This window comes from Octodon degus, unplaced genomic scaffold (assembly GCF_000260255.1).
Source record: "Octodon degus isolate 3935 unplaced genomic scaffold, OctDeg1.0 scaffold00136, whole genome shotgun sequence".
Lineage (NCBI taxonomy): Eukaryota > Metazoa > Chordata > Mammalia > Rodentia > Octodontidae > Octodon > Octodon degus.
This window is the reverse complement of record NW_004524712.1, coordinates 2,558,666-2,571,364: the sequence shown is the minus strand read 5'-3', so window position 1 is coordinate 2,571,364 and position 12,699 is coordinate 2,558,666. Positions and strand designations below refer to the sequence as shown.

Below are 12,699 nucleotides of genomic sequence, written 5' to 3'. Positions count from 1 at the left end.
GCGGACCATAGTGAAGCAGATGCACCTGGGGGAGTAGGGCGGACCATAGTGAAGCAGATGCACCTGGGGGAGTAGGGCGGACCATAGTGAAGCAGCGTCAGAGGCTGGTGTGGAGAGCTGGCAGACCTGATGAGCACGATCTAGCATCAGTTGGACTTTTGTCTAATAACACCTGTTTGGTTGGCGTATGTACAGCACTCTTCTCCTAGGAAGAGGTGGCGCCACCTTTTTCTGCCATTAGATCTAGAGCTCGCCTATTTTGGAAAACCATATGGGCCAGTTCGTCCAACTGGAAGGTGAGGCACTGAAGGGTGGGTGCTGACTCTTTGATATGGCTTACAAGGTGATGTTGGAGTGGGACTCTGAGACCCACAGAGGTACCAGTGGCTGCTGTTCCTAGCATGGTGGCTAGGATGGAGGAGGTGAAGAGGACGGCTGCAGGAATGGAGTACTTTCCAGTTTGCAAGTGGGGCCACTGGCTGGGAAACTACTGACATCTGCATGAGCATCTATTAAAAATTTATCCGGCTTGTGGGGCCAGGGAAATGGCACAGTAGAGTAAGTGCCTGCCTGGCAAGCACAGGGTCCTGAGTTCAGTCCCCAGTACCAGGAAAAAAAGTTTAACCGGCTTTCTCCTGATATTGGCAGTTAATATGAGTTTCCTCAGGGGTTGTAGAACTAGGGTGGAGAAGTCTTTAAGGGGGACTTTGTCTCCTGGTTGCACTTGTAGAGGCACTGAGGTAGTCTTTGGTCTTCCTGAGAGGTGAAGACCCATGACCACTTCAGTCTGAAACTTCCTCTGACTCCATCATGAACACTTTCTTTGTTGTTCCTCTCTAGCAGCTTTGGATATTCTTTACTTGAAATGTTCCCTGTATCTGTATCCTTCATTCCTGTAGGCTGCTAGTGTCACTTCTCATTTTCTGTTTATAATTCCATTCCATATTCTTCCTACTATGAAACACCTCCACTCAGACAAATTCATTCTTGCAAACCCTTCTAACTTCTGCAGCTTGTGTCAGGTATCTGGGGCCCACTGAACAAGATATAACTTTTTGGTTTTAAGGCCTCCTGCAGGCAGACGTATTGATGGGCTGATATTGAAGGGATCGTAAATCATAAAAACCCAGTTGCTTGCGGAGGGGGAGGTTGCCATGGAGGAATGAAAACTCATCAGGAAAGAAGTAATGATCGTGAAGGAAGGGAAAGTCATTCTGAGATCTTGGAAAGAGAAGGATCTTGAGAGAACCTGTTTAGTGGGGGACAAGCTGATGCGTGTGCAGTTAGACTTATCCATGCTGAGGGTGGGCTTGTTAGAGTAGTGTCTGGCGGGGACCGTCTGAGTGTGGTAAGATGGACCTAGGAGGACTCTTCCAATAGCTTGGCCACAGAAGGGTGGTGAGGATCACTGGAGGGGCCAGGCCAGCGGGGTTGTAGAGCTGGGGCGGAGATGTCTTTGAGGAGGACTTTGTCTCCTGGTTGGACCTGTAGAGGCACTGAATGTAGTGAGGTTTAGGTAGGCTCTGGTCTGCATGAGAGTAAAGGAGGTTGCAGAGTGAGGAAAGAGTGGGAAGGTAGTTTGCGAGACGGCCAGGCTAGGTGGGAGGGGTCTGGAGGAAATGCGACCTGTCATACATGAGTTTAAATGGGCTGACTCCTGAGGGTTGGTGTGGGGCAAGGAGGGTTGACAGGATGATGGTTCATGCCCATATAGAAGTTAGTGTCAGGTGTCTCAGCTAGAACTAGAAGTTTATTGTTAGTGACGGCTCACATCGGAGACTGAAGAAACCATGTTGCAGAGGCGTAGTATTGATATATTGACGGAGCAGCCCTGGCTTGGAATCAGGTGTTTTGAGATCAGCAGCAAGGGCTTGGCTAAAGAAGTGAGGACTATCTCTGAACCCCTGAGGCAGGACTGTCTATGTGAGCTGCTGAGATTGGAGTGCCTGGGTCAGTCCACGTAAAGGCAAAGAGGTCCTGGCAATCTGGGTGTAAGGGAATGGTGAAGCAGGCCTATGGGCTGGAGTCTCTTGATGTTTGGGGGCTATCAGGTATTGGGGAATGTAGAGAAATGCTGTGGGATCTCTGAGGCACATCAGTCTAGGAACAGTGTGTGTGGCACGAGTGGGACTGGAAGTGTCTCAGAGTATATGATCAACAAGGGAAGAGGGAGGGAGGAGCCAGCTGTACACTGAGGTTGGGTTTGTGGGATGTACATAGTAGGGAGAGAGAGAGGTGAGAGAGTAGTAGGTTTTTTTTTTTTTTTTTTTTTTTTTTTGTGGAACTGGGGATTGAACTCAGGCCCTTGCACTTGCCAGGCAAATGCTTATTCTACTGAGCTATCTCCCCAAGAAGTAAAGTTTTTGGAGGAAGTCTCCCCCTGTGAGAGGTATGGGACAGGTTAGGATCACAAGAAAATTATGAGCGAAGAACAGTGTCTGAAGTCAGCAAGCAATGGGCCTGTCTGAAGGGGTCTTGTAGGTGAGCCATGAACACCCACTGTGGAAACTGTAGAGCTAACATGATGATTTTAGAACTCAGGAAGAACATTATATGTGGTCTCTGTGTTAGCAAAAGAACAGTTTTTTTTGTTGTTGTTGTTGTTTTTTTTACCTGAGATGTCCAGTGAGACTAGGGACTTTGACAGAGGTACCTTGATATGGGCCATGGAATCCAAGCCCTGTTGTTGCTCTTCAGCGGCAAGACCAAGCAGGTCAAGTATTGATGGATCTGGCTGTAGTGAATTTTCCTGTGAGGGCAGGGAGTTAGTGGATAGCTTACCCACTCTGGCGGCTAGGACAGTTGCATTTCTAGTGACCCTTAAGCTTGTAGATGACCCAGTGATGGCTGTAGGTTGGGGCAGGCTCGTGCCCAGTGTCCTTCTTTGCTGCATGTGAAACCATCCAGGAAGGGCTTGGATGGCAGGTTATTTAGGCTCAGCATAAGCCTTGTTAAGGTTTTGCATTGATGGGAGTCTCAAGTGTCACAGCCAAAAGCTGGCACTGTGTATAGTTAATTTTGGTCTCTATTATTGACAACATGGAAAGTTAGATTAAGTAAATTTTCCTGAGGGGTTTCAGGGCTGAGATTTATCTTTTTAGCTTGGCATGAACAGATAAGGATATAAAATAGGAATTAATATACTTGATTATTCGAATTTTATCTGAGTATCGAGTACCTTGAAATACAGTGTATTTCTGGCCAAGTTAAATTAGGATGACCTTTTTAGGTTTGTAATTGTGAGAGACTAGTCAGAACTTTTGTAGGTTATTTAGAAGAGATCTCTTATAAGAAGAATTCAGAAAAAGGTAAAAACCTCTTATTTATGGTTAATATATATATTTAGATCTAATATAGCACATCAGGTTTGAGTGAGAGCAAGCAAAGTGAGCAGAGTGTAAGGATTAGGCACAGCACAACAGAGCAGCACTGACAATGTGCAAGTCCTGGACTTGTAGGCTGGCAGTGAGAGAAGCTGCGCAGTTTATGTGGCTGTACAGACTGTCCATATAGGTGGTTGAGGGGGTGAAGAGAGAGAAGTGAGGTATCACTTTAGCCCCTGAAAGTTGAGAGGTCAGAAGGTGAAGCCGTGGCTGTAGCGGAGGCGCTTGGAGGGGGAGGGGACTGTGGGAGTCTTTAGTGGGACCTGTGGCAGGTGAAAGGAGGAGGGGTGGGTTGATAGGATGAGGGTGGAGGAGACTGGGCAGAGGCCTCTGGGCAGGGGCCTCTAGGCAGGCGCTGAGGGGCGGTCCTCATGTGATTTGGAAAAGATGGGAAGAGAGATTGAGCTCGAATGTCATGATGCAGGGCAAGGAGAATTTGTTGAGGGGGGAACACGAGATAAGAGTTGAGGGTGATTGCAGAGGGCAAGGAAAGCTTGGACATAGGGAGCCATTGGGTCTCATTGTGAAGTTTGTTTTGGGGCGGGAGCCTTGGAGCCCAGGGAATGAGTGATCCACCTCAGGGTTGGGGCCAACCAAGATGTGGGAAGTGAAGAGTTAATTGAGAGGTGAGGAGCTGAAGGGTTGGGGTGAAGAGAGGTAAAGAAGAAGGAGGAAGGAAAAGAGGTGGAAGGAGAAGGGAGAGAAGTCAGAGAAGGTACCCTGTAGAAACTCTTCAGAGAGCCACTGTAAAGGGAGGAGACCGAGGGGAGGGGGAGGGGCTGCAGAAGAATTGAGAGGATAGGGAAATGAACGGGTTAGGAGGGACTCTTGGGGAGAATGGAGAACAATTATGGATGGTGCGACAGAGGCAGAGAGGACACCTGTGGCGGCAATGAAACACGGGCGTAAAAGCAAAAAGAAACTTACAGTTAGAGGCGGTGTGTGGGTGAGAAGTCAGCGGGGGCCTGGTCCGAGGTTCGTGGTCCCCTACAACAATGAGAGGTGGCTCTGCACCTGACAGGACCAAAGGGTCCCCAACCAGGAGGGACTGGCACTGGGTGCCTTGGCATTCCTCCCAGGTTTTTGGCACCAAAATGACAGGAAAATTGTTGAGAAAAGGCACCCTCGAACCCACACAAGACCACACTCATGTTAGCTGGCGCGAAAGGAGTGCTTTATTGACGGCAGCTAGCATGTGCCTGGCTGCTCAGCGGACCTGAACAGCAGCGATGGCTGGGGAGGCACGGACTTTATAGATCAGCGAGCATGTAGGAATGGGGGAAGGTGAGTCATGAAGTGCCCTTCTCTGGGTCGGGGTGTTCTGGGCAGGTAAGAATGGGGAAGGGGAGTCATAAAGTGTCCCTGGGTGGACCAGGGTGTTCTGGGCACAAAGCATAGAGTCCTTGAAGCAAGCTGAAATAAAGCTATATGTGTAATCAGCTGGGCACAGACAGTCAAGGTTAAATCTTTGCAGCACAGTTGTGGTTGGGGTACCCAGCAGAGCTGGAGGCGGTATGGGGGAAGTGGGCCCATGGCTGGGTGCCTTAATATGTCCGAAATCAAATGGCTAGTTAGAGTACAGAGAGTAAAGCCCAGGAATGTTTAACCTCAAAGCCAGTTCTGTTAAATGCACTTCCCTAATGCCTCCGGGAACTTTATAGTCCTACAAAGTATGTCTGAGGAGAAAGCCACAGGACAGAGTTTCTCAATATTTAATTGCATATGAGTCAGGTGGACAGCTTACCAAAACGCATAGTCTGACCAAGTAGTTTAGGTTGGGGACTTGGTTTTCTTCCAGCAAACAAGATCTCTGGGCATACTGATATTGTTGCTCCCTGCCTCTCTCTAGTAGTAAAACTGTAGAAAACATTGACAGTTGATACATAAGAAATACTTCCCATGAAAACTTCTTTGGTGAAAACTCCAGACTTCTATTTTTTCTTTCCTTAGGTGGCCCCGGAGTCCAGCTCTGCATCAGTGAAGTATTGCCCATCCTGGCCAAGATGCTTCATGGCCACAAGGCGGAGCCCTTGCATCTGTGCCACCGGCTAGACAAGGAAACCACAGGTGTAATGGTGCTGGCTTGGGAGAAGGAAGTGGCACATCAAGTCCAAGAGTTGTTTAGAACCCGTCAAGTGACAAAGAAGTACTGGTACGAAGCCCATGGGTGGCAATAAAGGTGGCATAAGCAGAGGCACCCATTTCATCTGTCGTACAGCAGGAACTAGTAACGAAAGTAATCATTCTTAATTATGGCTGCGTAGCAGTGTTACCAAGATTAATTATACCAGAAATATGTGATATCATTCCTGTGCTAAGATTGTCAAACAACAAAGATAAAGTCAAAAGCCCTTGAAAGTTCATGCACTGCCCTTCTAGTTCCGCCTTTTAAGGTAGCAGTCACTGTAAGCAGTTTGGTTTTTAGCCATCTGGTCCTTAATTCATTCACACACATCTAATAATTTATATATAAAAAACGTTATGCAATTTACATTCTCCTTTCTTCCTCCACTTAACTCTGTCTCAGTTGGTACATATAGATCTACATCAGTTTGTTTGTTTGTTTGTTTTAAATGTATTTGGTACAGGGTCTTACTAAGCAGCTCAGATTCATAGTTATCCTCCTGTTTCATCCTCCCTAGTGTTGGAATTGCAGGCATGCACCACCATGCCTGGTATCAGTGGCCAGCTCAGTGTGCCCAGCTCCCCACTTAAACCTCTGAGCCATCTCTGTGGCCCCAGGTTTTTTTTTTTTTGCTATAGAAAAAGAATGCATAAATCAAAGACTCTGTTCTACATCTGTATGATTTCCTTCCTTAGAGGCAATCATTGTTACAGTGTCTTATATAAGGTTTCTAGGGTTATACTGGAAGCATATTATCGTATGACTGCGTATTTTATTTATCGCTTCTTTTATACTCTGCTGTTTTTGCTTAGATCATGTATTTTGAAGAGCATTTCCTGTGGTACACTTAGAACTGTCTCCTTGTAGCTCTGTGGTACTGTAAGGATGGATGTTTAGGTAATTTCTCACTTTATAGAGCCTATAGCTAAAAATGCATGAACATATTTACCTTGGTCTGTGCTCTATTAGTGTGGCAATACCTGATCCTGCATAATTTGTAGCAGGAAAGAACTTTATTTTGGCTGACAGCCCTGGAGGCGGAAAGTCCACAGTGTACTGCTGGTGAGGCCTTTGTGCTGCTTCCACTCAGCAGAAAGTAGAAGGGCCAGGCAGAGAGAAGCGGGAGAGGCAGCCTTGCTGCTGTAACAGCTTGTTCATGTCATAACAGCGAGAGCTCATTCCTTTGAGAATTAGACCATTTCCACCAGAGAAGCATCCATCCCTCTTAACAACCTAATAACCTATTACAGGTCCTGTCTCCCAGCACCGACACAGTAGCAGTTCAGCATCAGCATGAGTTTCATCCAAACCATAGCAGTATTTTTGGAATAAGTTCTTACCAGTGGAATGGCTTAGTTGAAGTGTATGCACACTTAAAATTTTAATAGTATCCAAGTTTTTCTTCAAAAGGGTATGCCAGGGGCTGGTGAGATGGCTCAGTGGTCTAAAGCACCTACTTAGAACAAGCTTAGCAAAGCACAGGGATCGCAGTTCAATCCCCCAGCACCACATGCCAGCCAGCCCCGCCCTCTGGTGGGCTGAGCTGGTCACACACACACACACACACACACACACACACAAATAAATAAAATTTAAAAAAAAAAAAAAGGGTATGCCAGAGTATAATACTATCATCAGTGTTGAGTATTTACCTTCTCTTATGCCAACCAGAGTATTTTTAAAAAGATTGCCATACTGATGTTGAAAAACTTTACTTTTTATTATTTTCTTACTAATTATCTTGCTTGCCTTTTTGTGTGTTTATGTGCTGCTAAAGTTTCCCTTTCTTTGTACCATCAAATTTAAGAACCATTGTAATAGATTATGATCAGAGGATTTCTGTCTTCGTTTTTTCTTGTCATGGAGACACAGTACTCAATGCATGCAAATTCTGGCTTACATAGAAGTTTATAGAGGTTTCAGTTCATAGTGAGCTGGCTGCAAGGCAGAACAGCATGCAGAGGGGAAAGAGCTGATGGCATGGTGTCTGAGCAGGGCACAAAGGAGGAGGGAGGCAGATAGACCTTCCAGGCCACGCCCCAGGGTCCCCTCCTGCCACCAGACTCTGCCTTACAACATCACAAACTCATCAGTGGACTAATCCCTCCATATCTAGTTACTCTCGAAAGCCCCACCTCTGAGCACATGAGGCTCTGGGGGGACATCTAGATATAAACTCTTAACAGTTCTCCACAATCCTTATGATTTTCTTGGTTTAATGCTTAGCTTGAGAGTTGGCTGTTTTCTATAAGCCCCTCTTTTATTTCCAAAATTATGCGTGTGAATTGTAGGATATTTGGGAAAAAGAAAACAAATTATTAATAGATATATAATTAAAAGAAAAGTAGTATGATACGGTTTCGTACCTTTTTTGGGGAGGTTGAGACAGTCTTGTTGTGTAGTTCAGAGTTGAACTCACACGTAGCCTAGGCTGGCCCTGAACTTGTGGCAGCCTTCCTGCCTCAGCCTCTTCATTGCTAGGATCACAAGCATATGCACCACGCTGGTTGTCTCTTTTAAAATAATAAAATTAAAATAAAATAAAATAAAATAATAAAAGATAGTAAGTTTTGATGATATACTTTGGGTTGTTTTTTTTTTTTTTTTTTTTTTTTTTTTTTTGCAGAACCGGGGATTGAACTCAGGCCCTTGTGCTTGCCAGGCGAGCACTTATTCTACTGAACTATCTCCCTGGCCACATTGATCATATACTAAATGAATGAACAAACGCATAAATGAATAAGTGAACCCAGTGAAACACAAGCCCAGTCCTACTCTACTTTCCAGGTAGATAAAACAGGAAGGAACTATGAGGAGAGAAGTCACAGGAACCATTGCTACAACATAGTGACCCATTTCAAACAGCTTTTGTGGGTGATCTACCTCTCATCCCATCACAGGCAGGCACAAGAATTGATAAGAAGTGTTTATGTTGGGGCTGAGGAGATGGCTCAGTGGGATAAGTACTTCCCTGGCAAGCGCAACGGCCTGAGTTCAATCCCTGGTTCCGCAAAAAAATAAAAAAATAAAATAAGTGTTCATGTTAGTGCTCAAAGTCTGGTGTCCTCTAAAAGGCCAGCTCCCAGGAGATCCTCCCTGGCTTCTGTGGCTAACGTAGCTATCTGTGTGTCACCCAGGGCTGTCACTGTACGCGTCCCAGTGCCCTCGGCAGGTGTTGTGGATATCCCCATCATTGAGAAGGAGGTGCAGGGGCAACAGCAGCACCACAAGGTGGGTGAAATGCCTCCAGGCGGCTGGGGTTTCTGGTCTTTTTCAGAAGTCTCATCTTGCTTTATTTGACTTCAGATGACATTAGCCCCGAGGTACCGCATGGACAACGGGAAAATGGTGAAAGTGCGGACCAGCCAGAATGCCCAGGTTGCTGTAACTCGGTACCAGGTGCTTAGCAGCACTGTGTCCTCTGCGCTCTTGGAGCTCCAGCCTGTGACCGGTAGGCATGCCCCTGTTCTGCAGGAGGGTGGCTTCCACACTTGGTCCAGGGCCTTGTGCTGCCTCTGGCCTTGATCTGAGCTTCTGGCACTGTGGGTGGGCTGAGAGTCTAGCATACTTGTGTAACTATGTGCTTGTGTTGATCTGACGGATGATTGTGGGTAGCAGTCTGAATACCTTTGTTTGAAAATGTATACAGCAATTCCTTGAAAAAAATTACCCTATCCAGGAAACATACTTTTGGAGATATATGTACATCTCTGCAAAAGAATCAAAAGCCGATAGTTGCTCACTCATGCTCACAGCAGCATCAGTTACAACAGCTAGAAGGTGGAGACAACACAAATGTCCATGAATCGAGGAAAGAATAAAACAGAATATGGTAAATGTGTATGAAGGGACATTATTTTCAGCCTTAAATGGATTAAAGGAAATTCTGAGTCTGCAACAACATGAATATATTTTGAGGACAGTGTGCTAGGTGAAGTAGGTCAGGCGCAGGTGTCATATACCTGAGAGACAGTGATCAGATGTGGAGTGCAGTGGGGTTGCTGAGAGCTTCCAGGGGAGGGAGGCGAAAGGGGTAATAGAGCTGTCAATGTTTAATCGGTATAGAGCTTCATTTTGGGAGTAGGCGAGATTTAGGATTTTTTCTTCTTCTTCTTCTTTTTTTTTTTTTGTGAAACCAGGGATTGAACTCAGCCCTTGCGTTTGTCAAGGAAGCGTTTATTCTACTGAGCCATCTCCCCAGTCCCTGGGAGTATGAGAGAATTGTAGTGATGGATGATGGTGGTGGCTGCAAAACTGTGGTGTGTACCCAGTGTCACTTAACTTAAAAATGGGTAAAATGGGAGATATTTGCAAATATTTGCATATTTTATCAGTTTTAAAACTATACAAAACAGTACTATTTATCATTATGTAGTAAAATTATAAATGTTAGGGTAGTGGTAGAGACCACGTTCATGTTGAAGGTTGTTTAAAGTAGTATTAATGTTTCCTTCCTAATCAGGCCAGTGCTGCATAGCTTTTTTTTTTTTTTTTAATTATTTTATTTATTTATTTATTTATTTATTTATTTATTGTGTGTGGCCAGCTCAGCCCACCAGGGGGCAGGCAGGCTGGCATGTGGTGCTGGGGGATTGAACCGAGGTCCCTGTGCTTTGCTTGGCTTAGCTTGTTCTAAGTAGGTGCTTTAGACCACTGAGCCATCTCACCAGCCCATAGCTTATTTTTTAATACCTTACTGGAGTAAGAGCTTTGCCAGTTTAATGTGCTTTGATTCAATATGATTTGGAGCAGATGCCAGCTCTAATATTGTTTCTGTTGCTTATAATTTTTTTTTCTTTTCTCTAATTCTTTCTGAAGGCATAAAACACCAGCTTCGAGTTCACCTGTCTTTTGGGTTGGATTGTCCAGTCCTTGGTGATCACAAGTACTCAGACTGGAATAGGTTAGCTCCTCAGGTAATACCAGTTTAATCAAATGTGCGTCAGAATAAGGGAAAGAACCTGTGCTTTCTTTTCATTAAACAAAAGAACTCACCCTGAAGTGAGTCATAACAGGTAAGTATTGATGGACTCCAGACGTGGTGCCATATTGGTTATCTAGCTTTAGAGAATTCAGCAGCAGTTACTTATTGTCATGGACTGCAAAAGCTATTAGCAAAGCTTTACTGTTTCACGTGTTTGGTTTGAGATTTTTGTTAGGAGGCTGATGTTTCTGCAACTTAAAGCCAACTTTCATGCTAGTTTATGAAACATGATGACATCTTTTTTACCCTTTAATATTTTAGCCAATTCTCTTGGAAAGGCAGAACACTAACCAATAAGAACATCTTCGCAGTGGTCTCCTACCTGGGTTTTGAGTCCTTCCTGTGTGTGTCCCTGAAGAGGGCTCCCTGTTCCTGGGTCTTCCCGGGCTTAGTGTTGATTCCCTAAGTGAAGATCTTTGTGTGCTGAAGTGTGGATCATTGGTCTTGCCTTCAAGGGTCTGTCTTTTCTTTGTGTAGAAGCTTCCTGGTGGCACCCTAAAGAAACTGGGGCTGCAGCAATCAAAGACTCGCTACATCCCTCTGCACCTGCACGCCCGGCAGCTGATCCTGCCTCCCCTGGGGTTCAGGAAGGAGGAACTCCAGTTGGTCTGCAGGCTTCCTCGATTCTTTGTACATTCCCTACGCCGTCTGGGTTTAGGAATGCCAAATCAAGAAGAAAATGGACACAACGAAGCCAGGCCGCTGGAAGCACAGTGAAAACATTGAGCAGTTTGGCCCCTGCACTCTTTGCTTTGTTTCATGGACATTTCTAATGCCTCACTGGGAACAGACTCCAGGAGAGCCAGGTGGGATAAGTTGAAGAAACCCAGCTGCTTCTGGGCTTTTAATGGAGAATAATGTCTATTTACTGAGAGTTTGGCCACCCTGTAGGAAAGCTGGCTGGCAGTGTCCCCACCACACAGTCTCCTTGCCAAGATGGAAGTGAGCCCAGGAGGAGGCATATGGGGGCAATAGTTGGAAAAGGAGATTTAAAGGATAAACTCTGTGGTCAGAGACTTTTCATCCAACAGGAAAGCTTTTGATCTGTCAAGAGGATGCCCATAGTTGGAAGGACCATAGCAGTTAAACACAGATCATGGAATCCTTTCCATAGGAAAAACTTAGTATGTGCAAACCATACCTGTGGTTTTAGGCATCTGTTGAGGGTCTTAGAATGTATCCCCTTTGGTAAGAGTAGGCCTGGTAAGAGTAACAGACCTTTCTCAGCCTTCCCTATTTTTATGCTATTACCATGAATTTAAAACAACAAATGAGATGACGCTATTTGTTTATGTAAGACCTAAGTATTTTGGCTGTTTTTTGTGTCTCCAATAAACCAAGCTTGAGACAAGAACGTTATACTTAAGAGCTGTTGATAATTGACTTTGCTTTAGGGAGATGTGAGCAGTAATGCTCAGAAGAGTGGAGAGTAAGCAGTATTAGAAGAGCGGGTGGTGGAAATAAGAGAATTAGAAAATACAGAAAAGGAGTGGGCTAGTCAGAGAACATTAGAAAAAAGACTTAGACTTTATATCTTCCTTTATCTTTTTTTTTTTTGGCAGAACTGGGGATTGAATTCAGGCCCTTGCGCTTGCCAGGGAAGCGCTTATTCTACTGAGCCATCTCCCTGGCCCCCCCTTTTTTTTTTGGCAGAACTGGGGACTTCCTTTATCTTGTGTTAAATCTCCTCTTGATGTGGATATTCATTCTTTAATTTGGCTGAGTACTGTACTGAAAGTACCTGTAGGCATTCACTCATCTTCAGAGTTTCTCCTTAGGTGGAGAAATGTGATTCGCTACGTGGTGTGGGCACAGTAGGTGCAGGGCACCTGAGCTAGCGGGAGCCACAGAGCCTGTCGGAGAACTGTCTGTGTCACGAGCCTGCTCAGCGTCTTGTGAACTCTGCACTGCTATTCTTCGTGATCTTTTTGGCTCCCCTGGGGCGGGTTTTGTGTCTTGCTGAGCTGGGAGCTAGCACGCTAGGGCTTTTATTTGAGTTTGGAGAATTCCTGAGCTCCCCGGGAATGAGCAGTCTCCACGTGGGACGTGAGCAGAGGTGTGCTCTCCAGCACTTTTCCAGACCTCAGAAGCCAAATTCAGCAGTTTTATGTACCCCGCCCCCCAGAGCCGGCTTCCTCATCCAGTGAGTCGTAAGATTTGGGGGTGGGTTGAATCAGAGGTAGGCTGTAGATTTTAGTTAGTCCAAA

At 45.4% G+C, this 12,699-nt stretch overlaps 1 protein-coding gene across 1 annotated transcript in view; it reads left to right on the top strand.

The window, feature by feature from the left end:
• The window catches only part of Rpusd4 (RNA pseudouridylate synthase domain containing 4), a 14,653-nt gene extending 2,802 nt beyond the window's left edge, over positions 1 to 11,851 (top strand). Inside the window, exons 3-7 of the mRNA XM_004641399.2 lie at positions 5,334 to 5,535; positions 8,646 to 8,739; positions 8,815 to 8,959; positions 10,327 to 10,424; positions 10,970 to 11,851. Coding sequence (XP_004641456.1) covers positions 5,334 to 5,535; positions 8,646 to 8,739; positions 8,815 to 8,959; positions 10,327 to 10,424; positions 10,970 to 11,209 — 779 coding nt within the window. The 3' untranslated portion in view covers positions 11,210 to 11,851. The remainder of the gene's footprint in view (positions 1 to 5,333; positions 5,536 to 8,645; positions 8,740 to 8,814; positions 8,960 to 10,326; positions 10,425 to 10,969) is intronic.
• The last annotated feature ends 848 nt before the right edge of the window (positions 11,852 to 12,699 follow it).